Here is a 27,757-nt window from a genome sequence, read left to right as displayed (position 1 = left end):
AGCCCGCAAGGGGCTCCTTTGCGCTCGCCACACTGTCGGTATGCCGGCGGTCGGGCTCCCGGCGCCGGTATGCTGGTCGCCGGGAGCCCGAGCGCCGGCATACCATACTACACCCGCCTCAGGTTGTTTGTCCAGGACCAATTCAAACTTTTTATTGTCAATGCAATAGGCAAAAACCAGTGCTTGTGGCCGCCAATAATAACATATGTGGACAAACAGAAGCAAATCTTGATCCTCACCACATAATAGAACCCAAGGATGACATATAAACATAATTTACTTAATTTAATATTTTTTTCAAAATTTCGTAATAAGAAACTTTTGGCCTAGGGGTGCTGTGAAAAAAATTCTGATACTCTAGGGCGCCATGATTCAAAAAAAGTCTGAGAACCACTGGTCTAGACATTTATTTGGTCTACCTTGTATATCCCTTTTTATGTCTTGTTTTCTTCAATGACTGGTGCAATTAAGTACTTTGGCACCTTACAAATTAACAGGCCTCTGACATTCACACAAAAATTACAACATAATACAATACACCCCTCTCTACAACAGTGTTATCCACATCAGGGGGAACAAACATTTAGAATCGTAATGTAATGTTTCATTATATTATTCCTTTTGTTCCCACCTCCCTCTTAACTAGAGATGAGCGGGTTCGGTTCTCCGAGAACCGAACTCCACGTGGTTTACACGGGTCCGAGGCAGCCTCGGTTCTTCCCGCCTGACTCGGAAAACCCGAACGAGGCAAAACGTCATCATCCTGCTGTCGGATTCTCGTGAGATTCGGATTCCATATAAAGAGCCACGCGTCGCCGCCATTTTCACTCGTGCATTGTCGAGAGAGCGAGAGGACGTGGCTACGTTCTCCGAGTGGAAAGCTCAATATCAGTGCTCAGTATCTGTGCTGCATTGTGGTGACCAGTATACTACAGTACAATAGTCCAGTGCTGCATCTCGCTGCTCAGTGTCAGTTCTAGTATCCTCATCAGTGCTCAGTATCACTTCTCATTGTCTTGTGCTGCATTGTGGTGACCAGTAGACTGCAGTACAATAGTCCAGTGCTGCATCCTGTTGCCCAGTGTCAGTTCTAGTATCCTCATCAGTGCTCAGTATCACTACTTAATGGGGGTAATTCCGAGTTGATCGCAGCATCAAATTTGTTAGCAGTTGGGCAAAACCATTTGCACTGCAGGTGTGGCAGTTATAACATTTGCAGAGAGAGTTCGATTTGGGTGTGGTGTGTTCAAACTGAAATCTAAATTGCAGTGTAAAAATAAAACAGCTAGTATTTACCCAGCACAGAAACAAAATAACCCACCCAAATCTAACTCTCTCTGCAAATGTTATATCTGCCACCCCCCCCCCCCCTGCAGTGCACATGGTTTTACCCATCTGCTAACAAATTTGATGCTGTGATCAACTCGGAATTACCCCCATTGTCTTGTGCTGCATTGTGGAGACCAGTATACTACAGTACAATAGTTCAGTGCTGTTCTCGCTGCCCAGTGTCAGTTCTAGTATCCTCATCAGTGCTCAGTATCACTACTCATTGTCTTGTGCTGCATTGTGGTGACCAGTATACTACAGTACATTAGTCCAGTGCTGTTCTCGCTGCCCAGTGTCAGTTCTAGTATCCTCATCAGTGCTCAGTATCACTGCTCATTGTCTTGTGCTGCATTGTGGTGACCAGTATACTACAGTACATTAGTCCAGTGCTGTTCTCGCTGCCCAGTGTCAGTTCTAGTATCCTCATCAGTGCTCAGTATCACTGCTCATTGTCTTGTGCTGCATTGTGTGGTGCTCAGTATACTACAGTACATTAGTCCAGTGCTGTTCTCGCTGCCCAGTGTCAGTTCTAGTATCCTCATCAGTGCTCAGTATCACTGCTCATTGTCTTGTGCTGCATTGTGTGGTGCTCAGTATACTACAGTACATTACGAATATTCCAGTGTCTTGTGCTGCATCTTGCTGCTGTAGGGTGCTGTGATAGTGTCCCAAGATGGCTGCCGCACTTGGTACCTTGTGAGGGTGGAATACACAACCCTTGGAAGTTATTACCCAAAATGCCTACACCAATCCTGCATTTTGCTTTCTGTGTGCTTAAGGTTTTCTTTTATGTCTGTGTGGCTTATCTATTGCTGTATTACTTAAATCTTCTGTATTATGTGTATTGTTTTTTATGTCTGTAAAGCGCCTTGAGTCCTGTTGGAGAAGAGCGCTATATAAATAAAATTATTATTATTATTATTATTATTATTACTGTGCATAGGTCATCATCATTCCAGTCACAGTGGTATCTGGGGGGTAACAATTCCAGAGTGCTTTTGTGCTGCTCACTAATACTAGTACAGTGTCTTGTGCTGCATCGTGCTGCTCAGTGTCCGTTCTCCGTAGTATCATCAGTGCTCAGTATAATCAGTGCTCAGTATAATCAGTTCTCAGTATAATCAGTGCGCCCGTTATCCGCCATTAGTGCAGTGGGATTTAGACAATTGATGAAGTTAGTGTGTCCCCGACACCAAATCCCATCTAGATTACACTTCACTAGGCAGGCGATAGCGAGATTTTGCCAAATAATTCCAGTGATTTGGACGTAGCATTACAGTGATTTTACCAATTAATATCAGTGATTTATAATTGTTACAGTGATCTTGCCAAATAATTCCAGTGATTTGGACGTAGCATTACAGTGATTTTACCAATTCATATCAGTGATTTATAATTATTAATTACAGTGATCTTGACAAATAATTCCAGTGATTTGAACATATAATTCCGGTTGGAATTGTTTGTGTCACTTGGATTAGTCATACAGCTACCTCATTGCACCTCTTCGACATCTTTGCATGAGGTGCTGTTTGGGGCCTAGTTTTTGAAAAGTGCCATCCTGTGTGACACTGCCGTATGAGTCCAGGGGTACTGCTGTATTAGTCCTGAGGTACTGCCGTATAAGTCCACCAATTGCATATTTTTTTTTTAAAGTGACTGGAGCGTGCTGGAGATGCTGTCAGCAGACCGAACAATTGCGGCCCTCTCTTGACATTCAGCCACTGCGTGAGACTACTAGATGGGCCAGGTGGTTGTGTCGCTTAGCTTAGGCCTACAGCAACCTCGGTGCACCTTTTATTCGTTTTTGCATCATGTGCTGTTAGGGGCCTTTTTTTGATATCTGCCCGACACTGCAGTGCCACTCCTAGATGGGCCAGGTGTTTGTGCTGACCACTTGGGTCGCTTAGCTTAGTCATCCAGTGACCTTGGTGCAACCTTTTGGCCTAAAAACAATATTGTGAGGTGTGAGGTGTTCAGAATAGACTGGAAATGAGTGTAAATTATGGTTATTGAGGTTAATAATACTATAGGATCAAAATTACAACCAAATTCTATGATTTAAGCTGTTTTGAGGGGTTTTTTTTTTTTTTTTAAAAACAGCCGAATCCAAAACGCACCCGAATCCGACAAAAATTCTTAAGGGAGGTTTTGCCAAAACGCATCAGAATCCAAAACACTACCGCGGAACTGAATCCAAATCACAAAACCCGAAAAATGCCCGCTGCACATCTCTACTCTTAACCAAAGAAACAACTGAAAGTCAACACAACTTCAATAAAGGGTTTTCTAAGTATCATCTACACATCACAATGCAAAAAATAGTAACTATGCCAAAAACCTGAAACACTGAACTGTCGTTTTAACAGCACTTTCAAGTTATGAAATAAGTGTTTTCATATTTCACTCAAATGGAAGATTAGTGGGTTGGCTAGCTGGCTATAGCGAGTGACTTTTGTCTGCGGTCCCATTTTTTTGGTTATCATGATCTCAGGAGGTAAAGTGGAAGTAGTTCCTCAATTATACTAGTCAACTTTTTTTTTCCCAAAAGAGTTTTCAGGAAAAGAAGAAAAAAAAAGAAAAAGAAAAAAAAAAAAAAAGAAGGCTTGGCTGCTAGACAGCAAAAGCTACTTCAGTATGTAGACTACTGTCCATAATTTACACCGTTCAGCCAGAAAATTAAAACCACCTGCGTGATATTTTGTAGGTCTCCCTCTTGCATCCAAAACAGCTCTGACCTGTCAAGACATGGACCTATGAATGTTTCCTGTGGTTTCTGGCACCAAGACATTAGCAACAGATCCTTTAAGTCCTATAAGTTGCAAGGTGGGGACCTCATGGCTCAGACCTGTTTTTCCAGCACATCCCACAGATGTTAGATCGGATTGAGAGCTGAGGAATTTAGAGGCAATGTCAACACTCTGAACTCATGTTACTCAAAACATTCCAGAATAATTTTTGCAAAGTGGCAGGGTGCATTATCCTGCAGAAAGAGGCAATTGCCATTAGGGGACACAGTTACCATGAAGGGGTGTTCTTGATCTGCAACAATGTTTAGATAGGTGGCACATGCCAAAGTAACATCCACATGAATGCTAGGACCAAGGATTTCCCTGCAGAATATTGCCCAAAGCATCACACTGCCTCCACTGGCCTGCCTTCTTCCCTTAGTGCATCCTGGTGCCATCTCTTTCCAGGTAAAAGATGCACAAATGGTGTAAAAGAAAAAGTGATATATGAGACCAGTGGTTCTCAAACTCGGTCCTCAGGACCCCACACAGTGCATGTTTTGCAGGTAACCCAGCAAGTGCACAGGTGTATTAATTACTCACTGACACATTTTAAAAGGTCTACAGGTGGAGCTAATTATTTCACTTGTGATTCTGTGAGGAGACCTGCAAAACATGCACTGTGTGGGGTCCTGAGGACCGAGTTTGAGAACCTGTGTATTAGACCAACCCAACTTCTTCCGTTGTTCCCTTCTCCAGTTCTGACGCTCATGTGCCTACACTGGCTTGTCTTCTTCTCATAGTGCCGAGTAAACGATGCACACAGCTAGGCACATGATAAAAGACAGACATACACACATCTGTATGGAGTTCCTACCCATTATATACTAATCCAAATAATTAAGAATAAACTTCAGCGTACCTTGTATAACCACTTCCATGAAATTCTGTGCTGTTCAAGCTGGCGATCACCGTTTGCTGTGGGAAGAAAGGATCATTGTAATGTACAGGGGAATATGTTAGCGCTACAAAACTATTAAACCAAACAGCTGTAACAAAATGCATTTAAGTTAGCAAGTGTATCAACTTCTAAGAAAAAAAGATAACATATATAACCTGCTAGAAGTTAATTTCACAACATTAACTGCAAAGGGTATTACAGGTTGAGTATCCCTTATCCAAAATGCTTGGGACCAGAGGTATTTTAGATATCGGATTTTTCCGTATTTTGGAATAATTGCATACCATAATGAGATATTATGGTGATGGGACCTAAATCTAAGCACAGAATGTATTTATGTTTCATATATACCTTATACACACAGCCTGAAGTTAATTTTAACCAATATTTTCAATAAATTTGTGCATTAAACAAAATGTGTGTACAGTCACACAATTCATTTGTTTCATATACACCTTATACACACAGCCTGAAGGTCATTTAATACAATACTTTTTATACCTTTGTGTATTAAACAAAGTTTGTGTACATTGAGCCATCAAAAAACAAAGGTTTCACTATCTCACTCTCACTCCAAAAAGTCCGTATTTCGGAATATTCCGTATTTCGGAATATTTGGATATGGGATACTCAACCTGTATTAAGGGATGTAGCTATGTGACTGACTGTCAGGAGACCACCGGTCACAATACCTCCCCCTAGATCCCGCCCACTGAGAATCCTGACAGTCGGCATGCCGACTAGCAGGGACCATTCCCACTCTTTGGTGTCCACGATACCCATAGAGTGGGAATAGAACCTGTGGGCCAACAAGCCCGCATGAGGCTTGTTGCGCTCGCCCCCTCCCCGCTGGCATTTTGCTGCCGGAATACCGGCGGAGGTATGCTGACCAGAGGTCTCCTGACCGCTGGTCACGCATACCCCACCCATTATTAATCATCCTCCATTTAGAGCAGGCATTCCCAAACTTGGTCCTCAAGGCACCCTAACAGTGCAGGTTTTAAAGATATCCAGGCTTCAGCACGGATGTCTAAATCATAACAACTGAGGTACTAATTAAGTTACCTGTGCTCAAGCATGGATATCAGTAAAACCTGGACTGTTAGTGTGCCTTGAGGACTGCGGATGGGAGTGGCTGATTTAGATATGGGCAACAGAAAACAGTCCGTGAAATCCAAGAAAGGCAGAATCTTTGAAGGAGGCAGAGAACATGCCCATCTATTGACATTCATAGAAAGGACAACCAGAAGACAAGCGCCAGCAGTAAGACTGTAGGTACTATAACCTAGCTTCTGGGATTCGTCCAGCCTGCTACGATATATCAGAGGGAAAGACTTGCTGGATAGGATGATGGTCTCTATGTGCTAGGTATCATTACAATGGCTATTGGCTGAATGGGAGAATAGAGGTTATTTGCTGTACAGAACATGGTTGTATTATGCTAATGTTCTACTTTATAGTACATCTACGCTGCTCTAAAAAGGCATATTAAGAAAAAAAATTGTTTGTATAATATACTACAGACACGTGATAAATAACATTGCATCCACCATACAGTCAGTACGTTGCCCACTAAAAGCCACTATTAAGAAAATAAATAATAAATCTGCTCATGCACTTCTCAAGTGCCTGGTTACGTAAGGTGAGGGGCAGACAGGTGTGCTAGGAGCAGCTGAGGAGTGTAGGGGCACCCGGCTTCTACTAATCATTAGTATCAACAAAAATGGGAGTTTCTAGCGCTCACTAATGATGTGGGCCAGGGGTTTGTTGGATAAGTGTGTGTAATGGGTGGGTAATATCTAATTGGGGGATGATAATTGTCTGTGTATTCAGGGAGGGGGGTACATGTTTAGGTGTAGGTGCAGAACTGAAAAAAATATGACAGCAGGATGTTGATTAAATCAATTTTTATTGAAGCTAATATTAGAAGTTCCCAAAGTGGAATGTGGAGGAATCTCACGGTGCTCTAATAATCACAGATCTCTCGGAGCCTTTGGACGATTAATAACAGTCTCTTGGAGTGTCCTCCAGAAGGAAATTAATGTTTACACAGACCTTTGGAACCAGGTGCTCAGTTTCCAATGTGTCTAGAGGATTACAATGAATGTGCTGGATGGCATTATTGAGTTAATCAGTGAAATTACCAGCAAGTCTGGGCGGCAATTTTTTTACTTGCTATGCCACTGCTCTGCAGACTCTGTGGCTTTGTGGACTAGGTGAGCCTAGTGCTGGTTGCCAGTCTATCTCCTCTGTAGGGGAACTGGATCTTCAATCTCCAGACACTTCAGGTGTTGGGGTCAGTGTAAGGAGCAGTGGCGTCCTTGACAAGGGACTCCCAACTTTAAATATTACTGATCATCTGAGCAGTTGCAGAAGTATACCGGAGGTCCGGCAATTGTGGGTTTGCGGCTCTTAGTGGTACCAGAGACCATTGGTATATAGCAGTGATGGCTAACCTTGACACTCCAGCTGTTGTTGAACTACAGATCCCAGCATACCCTGCATCAGTTTTAGAATGGCCAAATAACAAAACTGTAGCAGGGCATGCTGGTATATGTAGTTCAACAACAGCTGGAGTGTCAAGGTTAGCCATCACTGGTATATAGAGTAGACAGAGTACTAGCGGGACAGAAAAAACGGCTCCCCCACCACTAATCCGCAGCCTGCAAGCAACACCAACAACCGCTGCCCAGACTTAAGGAATATATGGTCCCAAAGGTCAATGTAAACATTAATTTCCTTCTGGAGGACACTACAAGAGATTGTTGCCAGCCAGCCATATGGACAAAGAACAAAAGCTATATGGGGGCGATTCAATCCTTTGGGAAAATCAACTCCCGTCTAAAGCGGCAGGAGCTAATTGAATCGTTTGTATGACCAGCACCTTTCTTGTGCCCTCATTAAGCGGCTACTTCCGTGCTACTGAAACAGGAGTACATGCCACTTTCGAAAGACAATCACTTCTCCACTCTCTACTTTATTATTTATGAAAAAATAAAATAATATAAATAAAATAAAAATTGTTCATGTTAAGGCATTACGTCTCCTCAGATGAGGATAGTAACACTTTTGCCGAAGTGGCAGACTGTAATAATAAGAATTAACTGTCAATGCCTTTGGAAAGAATACTCCTCAAAACAGGACAAACATGTTTTTAGAGTACACTAATAAAATGTTTTATGGTGTAAAACAGTCACTATGAAGCTATTCAGATAAAATGTAACCGAATTTTGAGATTTCTAGAAGACTTACCGCTACATTGCCACATGTCTGAAAGGCAGTAAACATAAACATGAAGGCGATGCCCAGGATGAAAATGTTCAAAAACTTCTTCTGTTCTGGAGTCATTTTTGCTTTATAAATCAAATCAACTTCATAAAAAAAAAAAACCTGGAAACAAACTTTATAACCACCAACTGTAGGAGAGAAGCAAAGCGTTTGTGTTACAATTCAGCACAGTATTATTACCTAAGTGTGTCACATTACAATTTCCAATGTTATCTCTTGGACGTGTGTTACAGTGGACATGAAAATGAATACAAATACAATGCTTAAAGCAATAACATTCTGCTAAAACTGAGGAAAAGATGATATGTGTGCATGTACCCTAAAATGGGGGACACACGCTACAATCTAAAATATCTGATCATTTTATTTTGACGTTTAAAAAAAATAAAACTTCCCCAACAAAATTCCATTTAACATGCATAGGGGCTATAATCAACCTAACAAATGTAGGTCGCAAACTAAATCTAAACTTATGACAGCCTCATTCTACTTTTCTTAAAAGTATTGATAACTGTACCCTCAATGGCAAATAGTCAGTAGATCTCGGCCATTGGACCAACGCAGCTGATGTTTTCTCAAAGTCGATGGCAAAAATACTTCCATCAGTCATAAACCATCAATGGTCGATGGCCATTCCTACTTTAAAGGAAGTTGTATTCCCCGTCAAAGCACCCACTGTTTGTATGTAAGGTTTACTAAAATTTAATTTTCCAATTTGTTCATCAGAAGTTTCTCTAACTGATCAGCACCTGGACATCTGTGGTGTCCATCTAAATAGCACTCTAAAGTAGAACTGTGGCCAGAGACCCTGCCCAAATGGTCAACATGACATTCATGGCACAGAGGGGCGTAATACCTTGTGCTGTTGCATCATTTTCACATGAGGTACAGTATGTGTACCATGTACTGTAAATGTAATCATGTATTTTAACATGTTATATTTAATGCACTGTGCACAGCTGTATTACAGCCGCTGCACCTGGGACCCAGAAGTCAGAGTCTTCTTCCTGTATCTGCCAGCCCCCCAGACTCTTATTGGCTAGTTAAACAGTAGTCTGGGAGGCAAACAGATACAGGAAGGAGACACTAAATATTGTGTCCTGGGTGCAGTGGCTTGGATACATGGTGCTGACCCCCAGAGACAGGCAGACACCCACAGATATTGAAAACTTAATTACAAGGTGCAGTAAGATATATGTAATAACCCCCTCCTGTTATTTGCAGTCTGTGTTGCAGCCACCGGGGAGCAACGACCACTATTATATAATGCTAGATCTGTGTGTCTAACAAAGACCTCGTAGAGAGCTGCTGGAAGGTTTAGTGTTCATTCTAACCCCCTACACCTGTCTCAACCCCTGCAGTTCCTCTTTCCTACCTGGGGTGTCACTCTCTGCTCTAGTGCTTCTAAAGGTGCCCATACACTAGACGATATTATGAGCAATTTGGCCATTTCCAACGGATCGGAACTACAAATCGCTCATAATAGTGCAGATCGTTCAGTGTCTGTGAATGATAACGATGTGCGGTCCCACTGGTCATTGGTCGGAGCTTCTGATCTTCCCTGCTACATTGAAGATCTGAAGCTGTTGTCAGCGACAAAACTACGAATGCTTCATGTTCCTGGATGTAGTCACTCCAAGATCTTAAGTTATATCTTACGTGTATTGTACTATATCATTTGCCCAGGACTGCTGGGGAGTTCAAAGGAAATAAAAAATGCATAGTTTACATGTCGTCTAGTGTATAGGCTCTTAAAACACTCTGGTTTGTATCTCAGTGCCGAGATACTGTTCAGAGTGTGCTAGAACCACCAGAGCAACACAACAGGCAGGAAAGAGGAACTGCATGGGTTGTGACAGGTGCAGGGTGCTAGAATGAACACTAAATTCCCACCCCTTCATCCCCTCACTGGCTGACTGGTAGAAATGCCCACAGCCTCACTTCTCCTCCAGGGCAGCACTGTTAGCAAAGTGGGGATAAAGAAAAAGTGCGGGAGAGCACAAGACAGATATAGGGGTGCAGAGATGGGAAGGTGGGGAAAGACCTGTCCAATGTGAAAAGGGTGGATATAGACATGAGAGGCAGCGATAAAGGGAGGGAAACAAGTGAAAGAAACACAGGTGGTGGTATGGGGCTATATGGTGTCCACATTAGCTAGCAATCCAGCAAATGTCAGGTTAGAAATACATATTTATTTATATTGTTTCCAAGAACAGTGCGGACGTTTCAGTTTATAACTGTCCTCAAGACAGTTATAAACTGAAACGTTGTTATTGGGGAGAACAGAGTCTGCGTTGTTATTGTGCTGGCGTGCCGCACCGTTCTTGGAAGTATTGTGTGTAGTTGTGGGTGATATATAGAAAATTTTGACAGACAAGTTGGCAGGAAGTACAATCCAGCCCTCTCCCCAGCTGGCACCAAGATGACTGTACTGGGATATTACATATTAAAATGAGTTAATGCATCAGTGGGTAGCACTGAAATCAATTCATTATGCAAAATCCAATGTAAACAACAGTCTGCAGTTTAACATGGAACTATTCGCCTCAGTTTGGATAATCACAAGGATACTGTATGACAAAGATACCCCCTGCTGGTTAGCCAAGCTAAAGAAATGCATTTACTAAATGTAATACCTTCCTGGCCTCAAACCAAAAACGTATATTACTACTTAAAATTACTTCAATTAGTAAACATATTAGATCTCATTAAAATCCCAAATTTAAATTTGGTATGGACTATCTTATTCAAATGAAGAAGCAAAGACTAAACAATTCTTAAAAACACTTTTAAGTCATTTTTTAAATCAGCTTTCAAATTTTCAAATTATGAGTTTGTAACCTCAAAATATTACTTTCCTCAGACTAGTTATGTGGTAAATATTATTCGCTGGGCAGCAAACAAAACAAAAAAATATCTACATAAATTATTGCATTTGACTTAGAAAATGTAACATGTTTTTTTGTTACTATTTTTTTTATTTCTTTGTTTTTACAAAAGCTCCCAGTCTAATGAGGAGAATGACAGCAAGAACAGAAACCTGTATTCCCAAAGACAGGACCATTTCCCAATACTGCACAACACAGGAAAACAAACTGTGAGTCATTCATTTTCAATGGAGCTTCGCTGCTTCTTCCCTACCTTCTTAGCAGGTGGCTCAGTCTCTGCAGCCCAGGGACAGACTACAGGGCATTGAACAAGTGGAAGTGTGCCTGCCGGGTAGGTACTATGGGAACACGGGGCGATCTGTAGTCAGCTGACCTGTAACCAGACAGAGACATTACTCCTCTCACAACCACTACTTCCTCCAGCAGAGTCAGCTGGTGCTAGAGGTGGATCCTCCTCCCTGAGCATATTGGGAAATAGAGTCAAATGATGACACCCTAGAATACAGCAGCAGCATAGGAGGAGGGGCTAGCACCTTTAGTGAAGGCAGCTTCTCCCCATATGTCTGCTCTGCAGGACGTAAACAATTCCTGCAGCAGATCCTTTGTGGGGCAGTGCAGTGTCTGCTACAGTCAGGTTACTGCAGGAGATGTAGGCGCGATAATATGTCTGCCGAAGAGCACAAAGAACTGTCTGCTACACAGCTTCACAGTCTGGCCATTGCTGCACCATGTGCAGAGGAAGCTGGGTACTACATCTCCCAGGAGGCACTGCTTTCTGCCACATCATCATGCTGGAAGGTTTAACTCCTTCATTTCCACAGAAATATTGGAACGCGTCTTTTTTGTTTTGTTCTTTTGTTGCATGGGAATCTAGTCACAGATGAAACCAACACTCCAACAAAAAAAATGCTCATTTGCTACTGTTACTATTATACCACTTTTACACCAAAATCCCAGGTCTGACCCAGGATTTTGAACACGGTTCCAAGCCGGGTCAGACCCGGGACACCCCCCATTTATACCGCAGTGGCGATCCGGGAATATCACCGTTTACACTGCACCCGGGTGCAGTGTCTTGTGGGCCGGCGCTTAGCGATGATGTCCTCTCTAAGCGTCGGGAAATCCTGTAGACCAGTGCTCCAGAGCGTCATTCTGGGGGCAAGCCCAGCAATCTGGAAGCTGCTTTTCTGCCCCCAGCCTCCGGCGCTTCCAGGCACCAGACATGGCGCTGCTGTCTGCATAGACAGCATGTGCAATGTCCCCAGCCGCTGCATGGCAACCAGCACGGCGCTGCTGTCTGCATAGACAGCGTGCGCAGTGACCCCCAGCCTCCCGACCGCCCGCCGGACACTGCGGTACGGGAGGTTTGCCATGCTGTAAATGGGTGCCGGGTCGGCTTACCCATTTACACCACCTCCTACCAGGGTCTTACCCATGTTCAACCCTGCGTACAAGTCCGGTTGGATTCCCAGGAAAGTGGACCCGGGGTTTAGGAGAAGGACCCTTTTACACCGCCTGCAGTCCCGGGGTTTTGCACGCTCCTGTGCAAAATCCTGGGATATTTCAGGTGATGTAAAAATAAGATTTTACTTACCGATAAATCTATTTCTCGTAGTCCGTAGTGGATGCTGGGGACTCCGTCAGGACCATGGGGATTAGCGGCTCCGCAGGAGACAGGGCACAAAAATAAAGCTTTAGGATCAGGTGGTGTGCACTGGCTCCTCCCCCTATGACCCTCCTCCAAGCCTCAGTTAGGATACTGTGCCCGGACGAGCGTACACAATAAGGAAGGATTTTGAATCCCGGGTAAGACTCATACCAGCCACACCAATCACACCGTACAACTTGTGATCTGAACCCAGTTAACAGTATGACAAACGTAGGAGCCTCTGAACAGACGGCTCACAACAATAACAACCCGATTTTTTTGTAACAATAACTATGTACAAGTATTGCAGACAATCCGCACTTGGGATGGGCGCCCAGCATCCACTACGGACTACGAGAAATAGATTTATCGGTAAGTAAAATCTTATTTTCTCTGACGTCCTAGTGGATGCTGGGGACTCCGTCAGGACCATGGGGATTATACCAAAGCTCCCAAACGGGTGGGAGAGTGCGGATGACTCTGCAGCACCGAATGAGAGAACTCCAGGTCCTCTTTAGCCAGGGTATCAAATTTGTAGAATTTTACAAACGTGTTCTCCCCCGACCACGTAGCTGCTCGGCAGAGTTGTAATGCCGAGACCCCTCGGGCAGCCGCCCAGGATGAGCCCACCTTCCTTGTGGAATGGGCCTTGACAGATTTAGGCTGTGGCAGGCCTGCCACAGAATGTGCAAGTTGAATTGTGCTACAAATCCAACGAGCAATCGTCTGCTTAGAAGCAGGAGCACCCAACTTGTTGGGTGCATACAGTATAAACAGCGAGTCAGATTTTCTGACTCCAGCCGTCCTTGAAATATATATTTTCAATGCCCTGACAACGTCCAGCAACTTGGAATCCTCCAAATCGCTAGTAGCCGCAGGCACCACAATAGGCTGGTTCAGGTGAAACGCTGACACCACCTTAGGCAGAAAATGAGGACGCGTCCGCAGTTCTGCCCTGTCCGAATGGAAAATCAGATATGGGCTTTTATACGATAAAGCCGCCAATTCTGACACTCTCCTGGCTGAAGCCAGGGCCAGTAGCATGGTTACTTTCCATGTAAGATATTTCAAATCCACCGATTTGAGTGGCTCAAACCAATGGGATTTGAGAAAATCCAAAACTACATTAAGGTCCCACGGAGCCACTGGGGGCACAACCGGGGGCTGTATATGTAGTACTCCTTTTACAAAAGTCTGGACTTCAGGAACTGAAGCCAATTCTTTCTGGAAGAAAATCGACAGGGCCGAAATTTGAACCTTAATGGACCCCAATTTGAGGCCCATAGACAATCCTGTTTGCAGGAAATGTAGGAATCGACCCAATTGAAATTCCTCCGTGGGGGCCTTCCTGGCCTCACACCACGCAACATATTTTCTCCAAATGCGGTGATAATGTTGTGCAGTCACCTCCTTCCTGGCTTTTACCAGTGTAGGAATGACCTCTTCCGGAATGCCTTTTTCCCTTAGAATTCGGCGTTCAACCGCCATGCCGTCAAACGCAGCCGCGGTAAGTCTTGGAATAGACACGGTCCCTGCTGAAGCAGGTCCCGTCTTAGAGGTAGAGGCCACGGATCTTCCGTGAGCATCTCCTGAAGTTCCGGGTACCAAGTTCTTCTTGGCCAATCCGGAGCCACGAGTATCGTTCTTACTCCCCTTTGCCGTATAATTCTCAGTACTTTTGGTATGAGAGGCAGAGGAGGAAACACATACACTGACTGGAACACCCACGGTGTTACCAGAGCGTCCACAGCTATTGCCTGAGGGTCTCTTGACCTGGTGCAATACCTGTCCAGTTTTTTGTTGAGGCGAGACGCCATCATATCCACCTTTGGTTTTTCCCAACGGTTCACAATCATGTGGAAGACGTCTGGATGAAGTCCCCACTCTCCCGGGTGTAGATCGTGTCTGCTGAGGAAGTCTGCTTCCCAGTTGTCCACTCCCGGAATGAACACTGCTGACAGTGCTATCACATGATCTTCCGCCCAGCGAAGAATCCTTGCAGCTTCTGCCATTGCTCTCCTGCTTCTTGTGCCGCCCTGTCTGTTTACGTGGGCGACTGCCGTGATGTTGTCCGACTGGATCAACACCGGCTGACCCTGAAGCAGGGGTTTTGCCAGGCTTAGAGCATTGTAAATCGCTCTTAGCTCCAGTATATTTATGTGAAGAGACATCTCCAGGCTTGACCATACTCCCTGGAAGTTTCTTCCCTGTGTGACCGCTCCCCAGCCTCTCAGACTGGCATCCGTGGTCACCAGGACCCAGTCCTGTATGCCGAATCTGCGGCCCTCTAACAGATGAGCACTCTGCAACCACCACAGAAGAGACACCCTTGTCCGTGGCGATAAGGTTATCCGCTGATGCATCTGCAGATGCGATCCGGACCATTTGTCCAGCAGATCCCACTGAAAAGTTCGTGCGTGGAATCTGCCGAATGGAATCGCTTCGTAAGAAGCCACCATCTTTCCCAGGACTCTTGTGCATTGATGCACAGACACTTTCCCTGGTTTTAGGAGGTTCCTGACAAGTTCGGATAACTCCCTGACTTTCTCCTCCGGAAGAAACACCTTTTTCTGAACCGTGTCCAGAATCATTCCCAGGAACAGCAGACGTGTCGTCGGGGTCAATTGAGATTTTGGAAAATTCAGAATCCACCCGTGCTGTTGCAGCACTACTTGGGTTAGTGCTACTACGTCCCCCAGCTGTTCCCTGGACCTTGCCCTTATCAGGAGATCGTCCAAGTAAGGGATAATTAATACGCCTTTTCTTCGCAGAAGAAACATCATTTCGGCCATTACCTTGGTAAAGACCCGAGGTGCCGTGGACAATCCAAACGGCAGCGTCTGAAACTGATAATGACAGTTTTGCACCACGAACCTGAGGTACCCTTGATGTGAAGGGCAAATTGGGACATGCAGGTAAGCATCCTTGATGTCCAGGGACACCATAAAGTCCCCTTCTTCCAGATTCGCTATCACTGCTCTGAGTGACTCCATCTTGAACTTGAATTTTTGCATGTACAGGTTCAAAGATTTCAGATTTAGAATAGGTCTTACCGAGCCGTCCGGCTTCGGTACCACAAATAGTGTGGAATAATACCCCTTTCCCTGTTGTAGGAGGGGTACCTTGACTATCACCTGCTGAGAATACAGCTTGTGAATGGCTTCCAATACCGTCGCCCTGTCTGAGGGAGACGTTGGCAGAGCAGACTTTAGGAACCGGCGAGGGGGAGACTTCTCGAATTCCAACCTGTAACCCTGAGATACTATCTGCAGGATCCAGGGGTCCACCTGTGAGTGAGCCCACTGTGCGCTGAAATTCTTGAGTCGACCCCCCACCGCCCCTGAGTCCGCTTGTAAAGCCCCAACGTCATGCTGAGGGCTTTGCAGAAGCCGGGGGGGGCTTCTGCTCCTGGGAAGAAGCTGCTTGGTGCACTCTCTTACCCTTTCCTTTGCCTCGGGGCAAATATGACTGTCCTTTCGCCCGCTTGTTCCTATAGGAACGAAAGGACTGCGGCTGAAAAGACGGTGTCTTTTTCTGTTGGGAGGGGACCTGAGGTAAAAAGGTGGATTTCCCGGCTGTTGCCGTGGCCACCAAATCCGATAGACCGACCCCAAATAATTCCTTCCCCTTATACGGCAATACTTCCATATGCCGTTTGGAATCCGCATCACCTGACCATTGTCGCGTCCATAAACTTCTTCTGGCAGATATGGACATCGCACTTACTCTCGATGCCAGAGTGCAAATATCCCTCTGAGCATCTCGCATATGAAGAAAAGCATCCTTTAATTGCTCTAAAGTCAATAAAATACTGTCCCTATCTAGGGTATCAATATTTTCAGTCAGGGAATCCGACCAAACCACCCCAGCACTGCACATCCATGCAGAGGCGATGGCTGGTCGCAGTATAACACCAGTATGAGTGTATATACTTTTCAGGGTAGTTTCCAGCCTCCTATCCGCTGGATCCTTGAGGGCGGCCGTATCAGGAGACGGTAACGCCACTTGTTTTGATAAGCGTGTGAGCGCCTTATCCACCCTAGGGGGTGTTTCCCAGCGCGCCCTAACCTCTGGCGGGAAAGGATATAATGCCAATAACTTCTTTGAAATTAGCAGTTTTCTATCGGGGTTAACCCACGCTTCATCACACACTTCATTCAATTCGTCTGATTCAGGAAAAACTACAGGTAGTTTTTTCAGACCCCACATAATACCCCTTTTTGTGGTACATGCAGTATCAGAGATATGCAAAGCCTCCTTCATTGCCGTGATCATATAACGTGTGGCCCTACTGGAAAATACGTTTGTTTCTTCACCGTCGACACTAGATTCGGTGTCCGTGTCTGGGTCTGTGTCGACCGACTGAGGTAAAGGGCGTTTTACAGCCCCTGACGGTGTCTGAGACGCCTGTACAGGTACTAACTGGTTTGCCGGCCGTCTCATGTCGTCAACTGATTTTTGTAATGTGCTGACATTATCACGTAATTCCATAAACAAAGCCATCCATTCCGGTGTCGACTCCCTAGGGGGTGACATCACCATTACCGGCAATTGCTCCGCCTCCACACCAACATCGTCCTCATACATGTCGACACACACGTACCGACACACAGCAGACACACAGGGAATGCTCTTATCGAAGACAGGACCCCACTAGCCCTTTGGGGAGACAGAGGGAGAGTTTGCCAGCACACACCCAAGCGCTATAAATATATAGGAACAACCCTATAGAAGTGTTGTCTCCCTTATAGCAGCTTAATATATCAACAAATGCCAAAAAAGTGCGCCCCCCTCTCTGTTTTACCCTGTTTCTGTAGTGCAGTGCAGGGGAGAGTCCTGGGAGCCTTCCTCGCAGCGGAGCTGAGCAGGAAAATGGCGCTGTGTGCTGAGGAGATAGGCCCCGCCCCCTATTTCGGCGGGCTCTTCTCCGGTGTTTGTGAGACCTGGCAGGGGTTAAATACATCCATATAGCCCCAGGGGCTATATGTGATGTATTTTTTAGCCAGAACAAGGTATTCTCATTGCTGCCCAGGGCGCCCCCCGCAGCGCCCTGCACCCTCCGTGACCGCTGGTGTGAAGTGTGTGACAACAATGGCGCACAGCTGCAGTGCTGTGCGCTACCTCATGAAGACTGAAAAGTCTTCTGCCGCCGGTTTCTGGACCTCTTCACTTTTCGGCATCTGCAAGGGGGTCGGCGGCGCGGCTCCGGGACCGGACTCCATGGCTGGGCCTGTGTTCGATCCCTCTGGAGCTAATGGTGTCCAGTAGCCTAAGAAGCCAATCCATCCTGCACGCAGGTGAGTTCACTTCTTCTCCCCTAAGTCCCTCGTTGCAGTGAGCCTGTTGCCAGCAGGACTCACTGTAAAATAAAAAACCTAAAAACTTTTTCTAAGCAGCTCTTTAGGAGAGCCACCTAGATTGCACCCTGCTCGGACGGGCACAAAAACCTAACTGAGGCTTGGAGGAGGGTCATAGGGGGAGGAGCCAGTGCACACCACCTGATCCTAAAGCTTTATTTTTGTGCCCTGTCTCCTGCGGAGCCGCTAATCCCCATGGTCCTGACGGAGTCCCCAGCATCCACTAGGACGTCAGAGAAAGGGGTATTATTAAAATGCTGCAAAACATGCTATCTGGAGTGGTCACAACTTGGCCCAGGGAAACTGGAACATATGACAAATTAAATTTTCTATTCCTGGTGTTCATCATTTGGGTTACCATACCAGCCCTTTAAACTTGGACACTCACGGACTGCACAGGTTTTGTGGCCGATTAAAGCTTAAAAATGCATGCTTGAAGTCATCCAGCCACAGAAAGAAACTGTATAATTCATTAGTGTCCCAATTTATAGGGATAGTTTGATAAGCTTAATCAGAGTAGCATAGTTACATGGTTAATGTCCTATTTCTAGTTAGGTCATAGGGATATATTTACTGACAGCAATGTTTATTGATGTCTATTGATTTAAATACATGTACATCGATGTTATGTTTCAGGGGCTCAAACAAATATTTACTAACAGACGATTTTTAAATATCAGTAAAATCGCTACAAAAAATGTCATAAAAATCTACTTTTAGTAAATATATCCTATACTGTCATAGCCTTCCTCCATAATGAACGTCAGGATCTAGTATTTTCTTTCGGTGTTTTCTTAAACTACTGTTGTTATTTTTTTTAGTAGCGCAGTAGGGAGGTTGAGAACAGCAAGATAAACCTGCATTTCTGCAATGAATGGAGCAAGACGCAGGAAGCACCTATTGTCAGACTCATTTGCATATGTTGTACAGTACAACACTGATTATCTGAGATCACATTAAGGGGTACCCTAGCAATTGGGGAAAAACAATGCTGCACTGCAGGAGGGGAAGATGTAATGTGCAGAGAGAGTTAAGGCCCCCATCCACTAGTGAGACTTAAGGGCCCTACACACTGGCCAACATGACTGCACGATATCAACGATCTCGTTCATTAATGAACGAGATAACGTTCATATCGTGCAGTGTGGAGGCTCCAGCGATGAACGATGCGCGGCCCCGCGCTCGTTCATCGGTGGTCCCCCGTCGGTTGTACATGCAGGCCAATATGGACGATCTCGTCTATATTTGCCTGCACTTCAATGCAGCCGGGTGACAGGGGAGTGAAGAAACTTCACTCCCCCTGTCACTGCCCCCCCCCGCCGCTGGGTCGCCGTCGGGCAGCTCAGTGGCGGATCGGCCAGTGTGTAGGGCCTGTTATGCATACCTCCCAACATGACCCTCTCCAGGACCGGGAGGGACAGAATGCTCTGCTCTTGGACTTTCCTCATCATTTATGATTGCCATCACCTGTGCTGAAACACCTTTCTTATCCATTAACCTGTTCAAAACAGGTGCCGACAATCATACATTAAAGGGAGGTCATACAGGCACGTGGAGGCCACCCACACTACTGAGCCTCATTTTGACTTGTTTTAAGGACATTACATCAAAGTTGGATCAGCCTGTAGTGTGTTTTTCCACTTTAATTTTGAGGGTGACTCCCAATCCAGACCTCCATGGGTTAATAAATTTGATTTCCATTGATAATTTTTGTGTGATTTTGTTGTCAGCACATTCAACTATGTAAAGAACAAAGTATATAACAAGAATATTTCATTCATTCAGATCTAGGATGTGTTATTTTAGTGTTCCCTTTATTTTTTTGAGCAGTGTGTATATATATATATGTATGTGTGTGTGTGTATGTATGTATGTATGTATATATATATATATATATATATATATATATAATATCCCCGTGAGCTGCGGCACTGTGGTGGTGCGGGAGTCTGGATCCTGACTCTGAGTCTTTGGAAGATAGTACACTGTCCCTCCGCCTTGCTTCGTTGCCTTACCTAAAGCTGCTCACCTTCAAGCTATAAGCTTATATCTACCTATGCTTTAATGTCCAGCAATCCCTGGATTGCCATGTCTCGCTTGTCTCCAGATATATGATGACTTCATGAGCTATCTCACTCACAACGGTAAGACCTCCATTGTCTATCGTTACTTGCTGTAGAACCTCTGGGTCTAACACCCTTCGCCCTGCTCTTCTTGCTCATTGTTCCAGTCTCCAGACATCCATAATGCCTCCTAAACGAAAGAAGTTCTCCGCTCTTGCGCCTCCTATCAAATTTGTCTCTCATAGCACTCCTGAGCCAGTGCTTGCTGGGGAGATCGCAGCAGCATCTCCCTCTACAGCTACTCCCCCATTGCACTCTGACGTTGGACTTGATCCTTCTTCCGAAGCTCCCCTTACAGTCCACATGCTTTATCAGATGCTCCAAGCACTCCAGACAGATCTCACCTCTGATCTTCAGTCCTCCATTACCTGTCACAACTGAGGGCTGCTGTTGGTAGCGGGAAGCCTCAGTTGTTGGGGCTGACGGGTAGTGAAACTTAGGAGATGTAATGGGACTCCTAGACATGTGCAGGAGCTGCAGCACCAATGCCCGAAGGCGTGACCACGACAACTGGAAGTGTCTTTAAGGTTTTATTAAATAATAAAAGTCATGAAAGGTGAAACAGAACAATAAACGTGAAGAGAGTCTCTGGACTTCAACTGGTTTGAGACCAGAACTTGAAAAGTAGTTGAAGGTGTTTAATGATGCTTGAGAACGTTGAAGAAATATAAGAATGATGCTAGAGATCGCAGGAATATGAGAATGATGCTAGAGATCGCAGGAATAGTATTTAACTGTAGTGTTGAATACAGAGAACAATGTGAACCGAGTTCCACAGGAGAATAGCTACTGTTAGCCAAAGCATATACTCTGCCACCACAGGGTGCAATAGTAGGAAAGTCAGACTGCACCGCAGAGAGTTACCATAGGAGAGGCAGGCTGCATCGCAGAGGGTTATCACAGGAGAAGCAGACTGCACCGCAGAGTATGGACACAGGGAGTCCTGCAGAGTATAACACAGGAGAGTCTCTAGTGAAGCTGACCACTGGAATCACTGTAAAGACAACTGAAGCACTGACAAATTCCTGGGTGCTGGGACAGGATATTTACACCTACTGGTGAGCAGGCATTGGCTGACAACTTGGCACAGGCACCAGCAGTGCTACGGATTGGTAAGAAGACTGACATGTGACTTGAATCAACATGGCTGTGCCCACGGACAGAGTTTGAAGGGGAAAGAACCACAACTGCTGCTGCGGCTCCCGCCGCCATTGAAGACTCCATGCTACACGCACAGCAGCCACAGAGATGACAGCAGCGGCCGCAGTTCACAGAGGACGCCACACTCAGTCTCCATACGGCAGGATCACGGACGCGGTGGTGACGGCCGCAACGGAGCTAAGGGTGCCAGACCAAGCCAGATGAAAACAGTAAGAAGGCCGCTGAGCCGGCGCTGCAGGTAACATAAAAATGAAATGTAACCAAAACATAGTTATGACCTGGGCCTGGCACGCTGAGCCAATCTCAGGAGACACCTAAGTGGTAGAAAATGGTGACCAGACACCCAGATCGTGACAGCACCCCCCCCTTTAGGAGTGGCCACAGGACACTTCTTAGGTTTCCGAGGTAATCTGGTATGGAAATCCCGGATCAATTTAGGAGCATGGACATCTGATGCATTCGTCCAGGAACGTTCCTCAGGACCGTAGCCCTTCCAATCAATCAGATATTGAAGATGGCCATATCTGAAGTGTGAATCTAGGATCTTGGCACCCTTGGCAACCTCATACTCAACACCACGTTGAGTCTGGACTTTGGGAGAAGAGGGAAGCGCTGTGTGAAAGTGATTCAGAATTACTGGCTTGAGTGAAACATGGAATGTCTTAGGAACTTTCAGAAATGGAGGTAGCTGAAGTTTTGTAAACCACTGGATTAATCACTCGTTCAACCAGGGAAGGTCCAATATAGCGGGGATCTAACTTCATGCTTAGGACCCTCAATCTTAAATTCTTTGTAGATAACCAGACACGATCACCAACTTTAAGAGCAGGTATTGCCCTTCGCTTCCTATCCGCAAATCTCTTGTACGCTTTCAGAAGAGCTGCTCGGACATTCTTCCAATTGTCAGAAAACTGCCGAAGCGTGATATCAGTTGCAGGCACAGATGTTGTTGGAACTCTGGAACTTTTGGGTGAAACCCATAGTTGGTGTAGAGGAAGATGAAGAATGGTACTGATTGTTGTGGCAAAATTCAGCCCATGGGAGAAGTTGAACCCAATCATCTTGGGAAGATGATACATAGATACGGAGGAAGGCATCCAAGTCCTGATTCACCCTCTCAGTTTGCCCATTGGTTTGGGGATGATAGGCTGTAGAGAATTTCAACTTGACTTGGAGAGCCTGGCAGAGACTTCGCCAGAACTTGGCCACAAACTGAACACCTCTGTCTGAAATAATCTCCTCTGGCAGACCATGTAATCTGAATATCTCTTGGATGAAGACTTGTGCCAACTTGGAAGCTGACGGAAGACCAGTAAGAGGAATGAAATGAGCCATCTTGGTGAACCGGTCAACTACCACCCAGATGGTGTTAAACTTATTACACATAGGGAGATCCGTGACAAAATCCATAGATAAATGAGTCCACAGATGATGAGGAACAGATAACGGAACCAGTTGCTCAACTGGTGACTGACGGGGCACTTTGTGCTGAGCACATTTCGGACATGATGCAACAAACTCACTAATGTCCTTCTTCAGGGTCGGCAACCAGTATGATCTGGAAACAAATTCTAAGGTCTTCTGAATGCCTGCGTGTCCGTCGAAGCGGGAGGAATGTGCCCAATGCAAGAGCTTCCTTCTGAGAACCGGCTTTACAAAACTTTTCCCTGATGGGGGCATAGAGTCCATCCTCACTGCGGAGAACGCCACTGGATCAATAATGTAATGCTTGTCAGTAGACTCAGACTCATTTTCTTGCTCCCAAGAGCGGGAGAGGGCATCAGCCTTACGATTCTGTGACCCAGGACAAAACTGAAGTTTGAAGTTAAATCTGGAGAAAGAGTGCCCACCTGGCTTGACGAGGATTAAGACATTGAGCGTTTTTTAAATACAAAAGGTTCTTGTGATCCGTCAGAATGGTGATGGTATGAGAAGCGCCTTCTAACAGATATCTCCATTCCTCCAGTGCAAGTTTGATAGCCAAAAGCTCTTGGTCACCAATGGCATAGTTACACTCGGCCGGGGAAAACTTCAGAGAGAAGAACCCACAGGGATGTAGATGACCATCATTGGCTCTTTGAGACAGGACTGCGCCCACTCCAACAGAAGAGGCATCCACCTCCTAGGGTAAAGGGTGAGCTAGTATCTGGCTGTTTTAATACTGGAGCAGAGATGAACTTCTGTTTCAACTGATGGAAAGCTTGAACGGCTTCTTCTGACCACTTGGAAGGATTAGCACCTTTATTTGTAAGCGCTGTAATAGGTGCTGTGATGGTGGAGAAGTCTCTAATGGTGGCGAAACCTAGAAAACTCTGGATGCCTTTGAGGGTTACAGGAATCGGCCAATCTTGAATAGCCTGAAGCTTCTTGGGATCCATCTCCAGGCCAGAACCGGACACAATATACCCCAGAAATGGAATGGATTTAACTTCAAAGACGCATTTTTACAGTTTGCAATACAGATGATTAGTACGGAGACGGGACAAAACTTTTCACCCAGTACCGATGTTCCTCCAGATCATTCGCAAAGATAAGGATATCATTGAGATAAACCACAACATGTCGATAGAGAATGTCCCTAAAAGTTTCATTTATGAAGTGTTGAAATACCGCTGGAGCATTGCTGAGTCCGAAGGGCATGACGAGGTACTCATAATGTCCGTCACGGGTGTTAAAAGCGGTCTTCCACTCGTCTCCCATTCGGATGAGATTATAAGCACCCCATAAATCTAACTTTAAAAGAATGGTGGCTCCACTGATGCGGTCAGACAACTCGGTGATAAGCGGCAGAGGGTACCGATTTTTCACTGTGATGTCATTCAGACCCCGGTAGTCAATACAAGGCTGCAGGCCACCATCTCTCTTCTTTACGAAGAAGAAGCCTGCGCCAGCTGGAGAAGATGAAGGCCGGATGAACCCTTTAGCCAGATTTTCCTTAATATACTCTTCCATAGAGTGGGTCTCAGGCAATGACAATGGATATGTGCGTCCGCGAGGTGGAGTTTTCCCTGGGATGAGATCAATAGGGCAGTCCCACTCTCTATGGGGAGGAAGAATATCAGCTGAAGACTTACTGAATACATCGGTGACATCTTGATATGGAGTAGGTGGAACATCAGGAGACTTAGAAGAGGATTTGCAAACTGGAAGCACTTTGCGTAAACATGATTCAGAACACGAAGGACCCCATGCCAGGATATGGGTAGTTATCCAATCAACTTGGGGATTATGCAAGCGAAGCCATGGGAGGCCTAGAACCACAGGATGAGTGGCCCTTGGGATTACCAGGAAAGAGATCAGTTCGGTGTGCAGAACCCCTACATTCAGACGGATAGGTAGGGTCTTGGAGGTAATCACCGCATCAGAAATCTTACTACCGTCCATGGCAGTTAAAGATATAGGAGATAAAAGTCTCTCAGTGGGTAGAGACCACTGCTTAACGAACTTTTCAGTTATAAAGTTTCCGGCTGCTTCAGAATCCAACAAGGCAACAAGATTCTTGGTACGTTGAGCCACCTGAAGAGAAACTGAGAGGTTGCAGTCACTTGAAGACGGAGAGGTATTCATTGCTCCTAGCCGACCCTCTCCTTGGCGGGCTAGGACTTGGAGTTTCCGGGACGCTTGGGACAGGCGTTAATGAGGTGGGATGGTGCAGCACAATACAGGCAAAGATGGTGAGAGAGATGTCTTCTGCGCTCAGCTGGAGATAATCGTGAGTGACCTATCTGCATAGGTTTGTCTTTAGGTGGAGATGGCTGGCGAGGAGGAGGAGCAAAAGGAGTCTTATGAACTGTTGATCTGCCTCGCTCTATAGCCCTTTCGCGGAACCTTAGGTCAACCTTGATGCAGAGCGATATGAGCTCAGTCAATTTCGAGGGCAAGTCTCTAGTAGCGAGCTTATCTTTTATACGTTCAGACAGGCCTTGCCAGAAAGCTGCATAGAGGGCTTCCTCATTCCAGAAAACTTCTGATGCCAATGTCTGGAATTAAACGAAATACTGCCCGACAGTTCGTGTCCCCTGACGTAACCGGAGGATTCCAAAAGAGGCTGATGATACTCGGCCTGGCTCATCAAAGATGCATCTAAAAAAGTTGCCACAAACTCAGCGTAGGATGATAACAGTGTATCTGATCTTTCCCATTAAGATGATGCCCAGTCGAGAGCGGAGCCAGTGAAAAGAGAGATTATATAAGCAACTTTAGTACGGTCTGTAGGAAAACTGCCCGGTTGCAACTCAAAGTGGATCTCACACTGGTTTAAGAAACCCATGCAGGCTTTCGTGGATCCGTCATATTTAGCAGGTGTCGGCAAGTGGAGACGTGGAGCGGAAATGGGTATGGCAGGTGGGGACACCACCGTAGGTGCTACAGTCGGTACACTAGACGCCCCTGACCCACGGAGGGTTGCTTGAATTTCATCCAGCCGGGAGGAGAGATCCTGAAGACATAGGATGACATGGCCGTGTGCAGCCTCCTGATGTTCAAGGCGGGCTGCCAGTTCTTGCATTGGCCTAGTCCCTTGGACTTGTTCTCCGACCAGCTCCATTAGGTCAGTGCTTACTGTCACAACTGAGGGCTGCTGTTGGTAGCGGGAAGAATCAGATGTAGGGGCTGACGGGTAGTGAAACTTAGGAGGTGTAATGGGACTCCTAGACATGTGCAGGAGCTGCAGCACTAATGCCCGAAGGCATGACCACGACAACTGGAAGTGTCTTTAAGGTTTTATTAAATAATAAAAGTCTTGAAATGTGAAACAGAACAATAAACATGAAGAGAGTCTCTGGAGTTCAACTGGTTTGAGACCAGAACTTGAAAAGTAGTTGAAGGTGTTAAATGATGCTTTAGAACATTGAAGAAATATGAGAATGATGCTAGAGATCGCAGGAATAGCACTTAACTGTAGTGTTGAATACAGAGAACAATGGCCCTTATTCCGAGTTGTTCGCTCGCAAGCTGCTTTTAGCAGCATTGCACACGCTAAGCCGCCGCCTACTGGGAGTGAATCTTAGCTTAGCAAAATTGTGAACGAAAGATTCGCAATATTGCGAAAAGACTTCTCTGTGCAGTTTCTGAGTAGATCGAGACTCACTCTTCCAGTGCGATCAGTTCAGTGCTTGTCGTTCCTGGTTTGACGTCACAAAAACACCCAGCGTTCGCCCAGACACTCCTCCGTTTCTCCAGCCACTCCCGAGTTTTTCCCAGAAACGGTAGCGTTTTTTCACACACTCCCATAAAACGGCCAGTTTCCGCCAAGAAACACCCACTTCCTGTCAATCAAACTCCGATCTCCAGAACGAAGAAAACACCTCGTAATGCCGTGAGTAAAATACCAAACTTCATAGCAAATTTACTTGGCGCAGTCGCAGTGCGAACATTGTGCATGCGCAATTAGCGGAAAATCGCTGCAATGCGAAGAAAATTACCAAGCGAACAATTAGGAATGACCACCAATGTGAACAGAGTTCCACAGGAGAATAGCTACTGTTAGCCAAAGCATATACTCTGCCGCCACAGGGTGCAATAGTAGGAAAGTCAGACTGCACCGCAGAGAGTTATTACAGGAGAAAGCAGGCTGCACCGCAGAGAGTTATCACTGGAGAAGCAGACTGCACCGCAGAGTATGGACACAGGGAGTCAGGCTGTACTGCAGAGTATAACACAGGAGAGTCTCTAGTGAAACTGACCACTAGAATCACTGTAAAGACAATTGAAGCACTGACAATTTCCTGGGTGCTGGGACAGGATATTTATACCCACTGGTGAGCAGGCATTGGCTGACAACTTGACACAGGCACCAGCAGCGCTAAAGATTGGTAAGAAGACTGACATGTGACTTGATCCAACATGGCTGCGCCCATGGACAGAGTTTGAAGGGGAAAGAACCATGGGCCAAACAACAATGGCGGCGGGAGCCGCGGCAGCAGAAGACTCCATGCTACACGCACAGCAGCCACAGAGTTGACAGCGGCGGCCACGGTTCACAGAGGACGCCACACCCAGTCTCCATGCGGCAGGATCACGGGCGTGGCGGTGACGGCCGCAACGGTGCTAAGGGTGCCAGACCAAGCCAGGTGAAAACACTAAGAAGGCCGCTTAGCCGGCGCTGCAGGTAACATAAAAATGAAATGTAACCAAAACATAGTTATGACCCGGGCCTGGCACGCTGAGCCAATCTCAGGAGACACCTAACTGGTAGAAAATGGCGACCAGACACCCGGGTCGTGACATTACCCAACTCACCAATGAGATGACAAATATTGGCAACCGCACCAA

General features: G+C 45.8%; 1 protein-coding gene across 1 annotated transcript in view; it reads right to left on the bottom strand.

The window, feature by feature from the left end:
- Positions 1 to 11,913, bottom strand: part of MFSD11 (major facilitator superfamily domain containing 11) — a 162,755-nt gene extending 150,842 nt beyond the window's left edge. Inside the window, exons 1-3 of the mRNA XM_063960439.1 lie at positions 11,449 to 11,913; positions 8,272 to 8,435; positions 4,981 to 5,036 (exon numbers count right to left, since the gene is read on the bottom strand). Of these exons, the coding sequence (XP_063816509.1) occupies positions 4,981 to 5,036; positions 8,272 to 8,367 (152 nt within the window). The 5' untranslated portion in view covers positions 8,368 to 8,435; positions 11,449 to 11,913. The remainder of the gene's footprint in view (positions 1 to 4,980; positions 5,037 to 8,271; positions 8,436 to 11,448) is intronic.
- Positions 11,914 to 27,757: the final 15,844 nt, after the last annotated feature.

The sequence above is a fragment of the Pseudophryne corroboree genome, chromosome 3 (genome assembly GCF_028390025.1).
Source record: "Pseudophryne corroboree isolate aPseCor3 chromosome 3, aPseCor3.hap2, whole genome shotgun sequence".
NCBI lineage: Eukaryota > Metazoa > Chordata > Amphibia > Anura > Myobatrachidae > Pseudophryne > Pseudophryne corroboree.
Note: the sequence above shows the minus strand (reverse complement) of the source record. Positions and strands in the feature narration are given on the sequence as shown.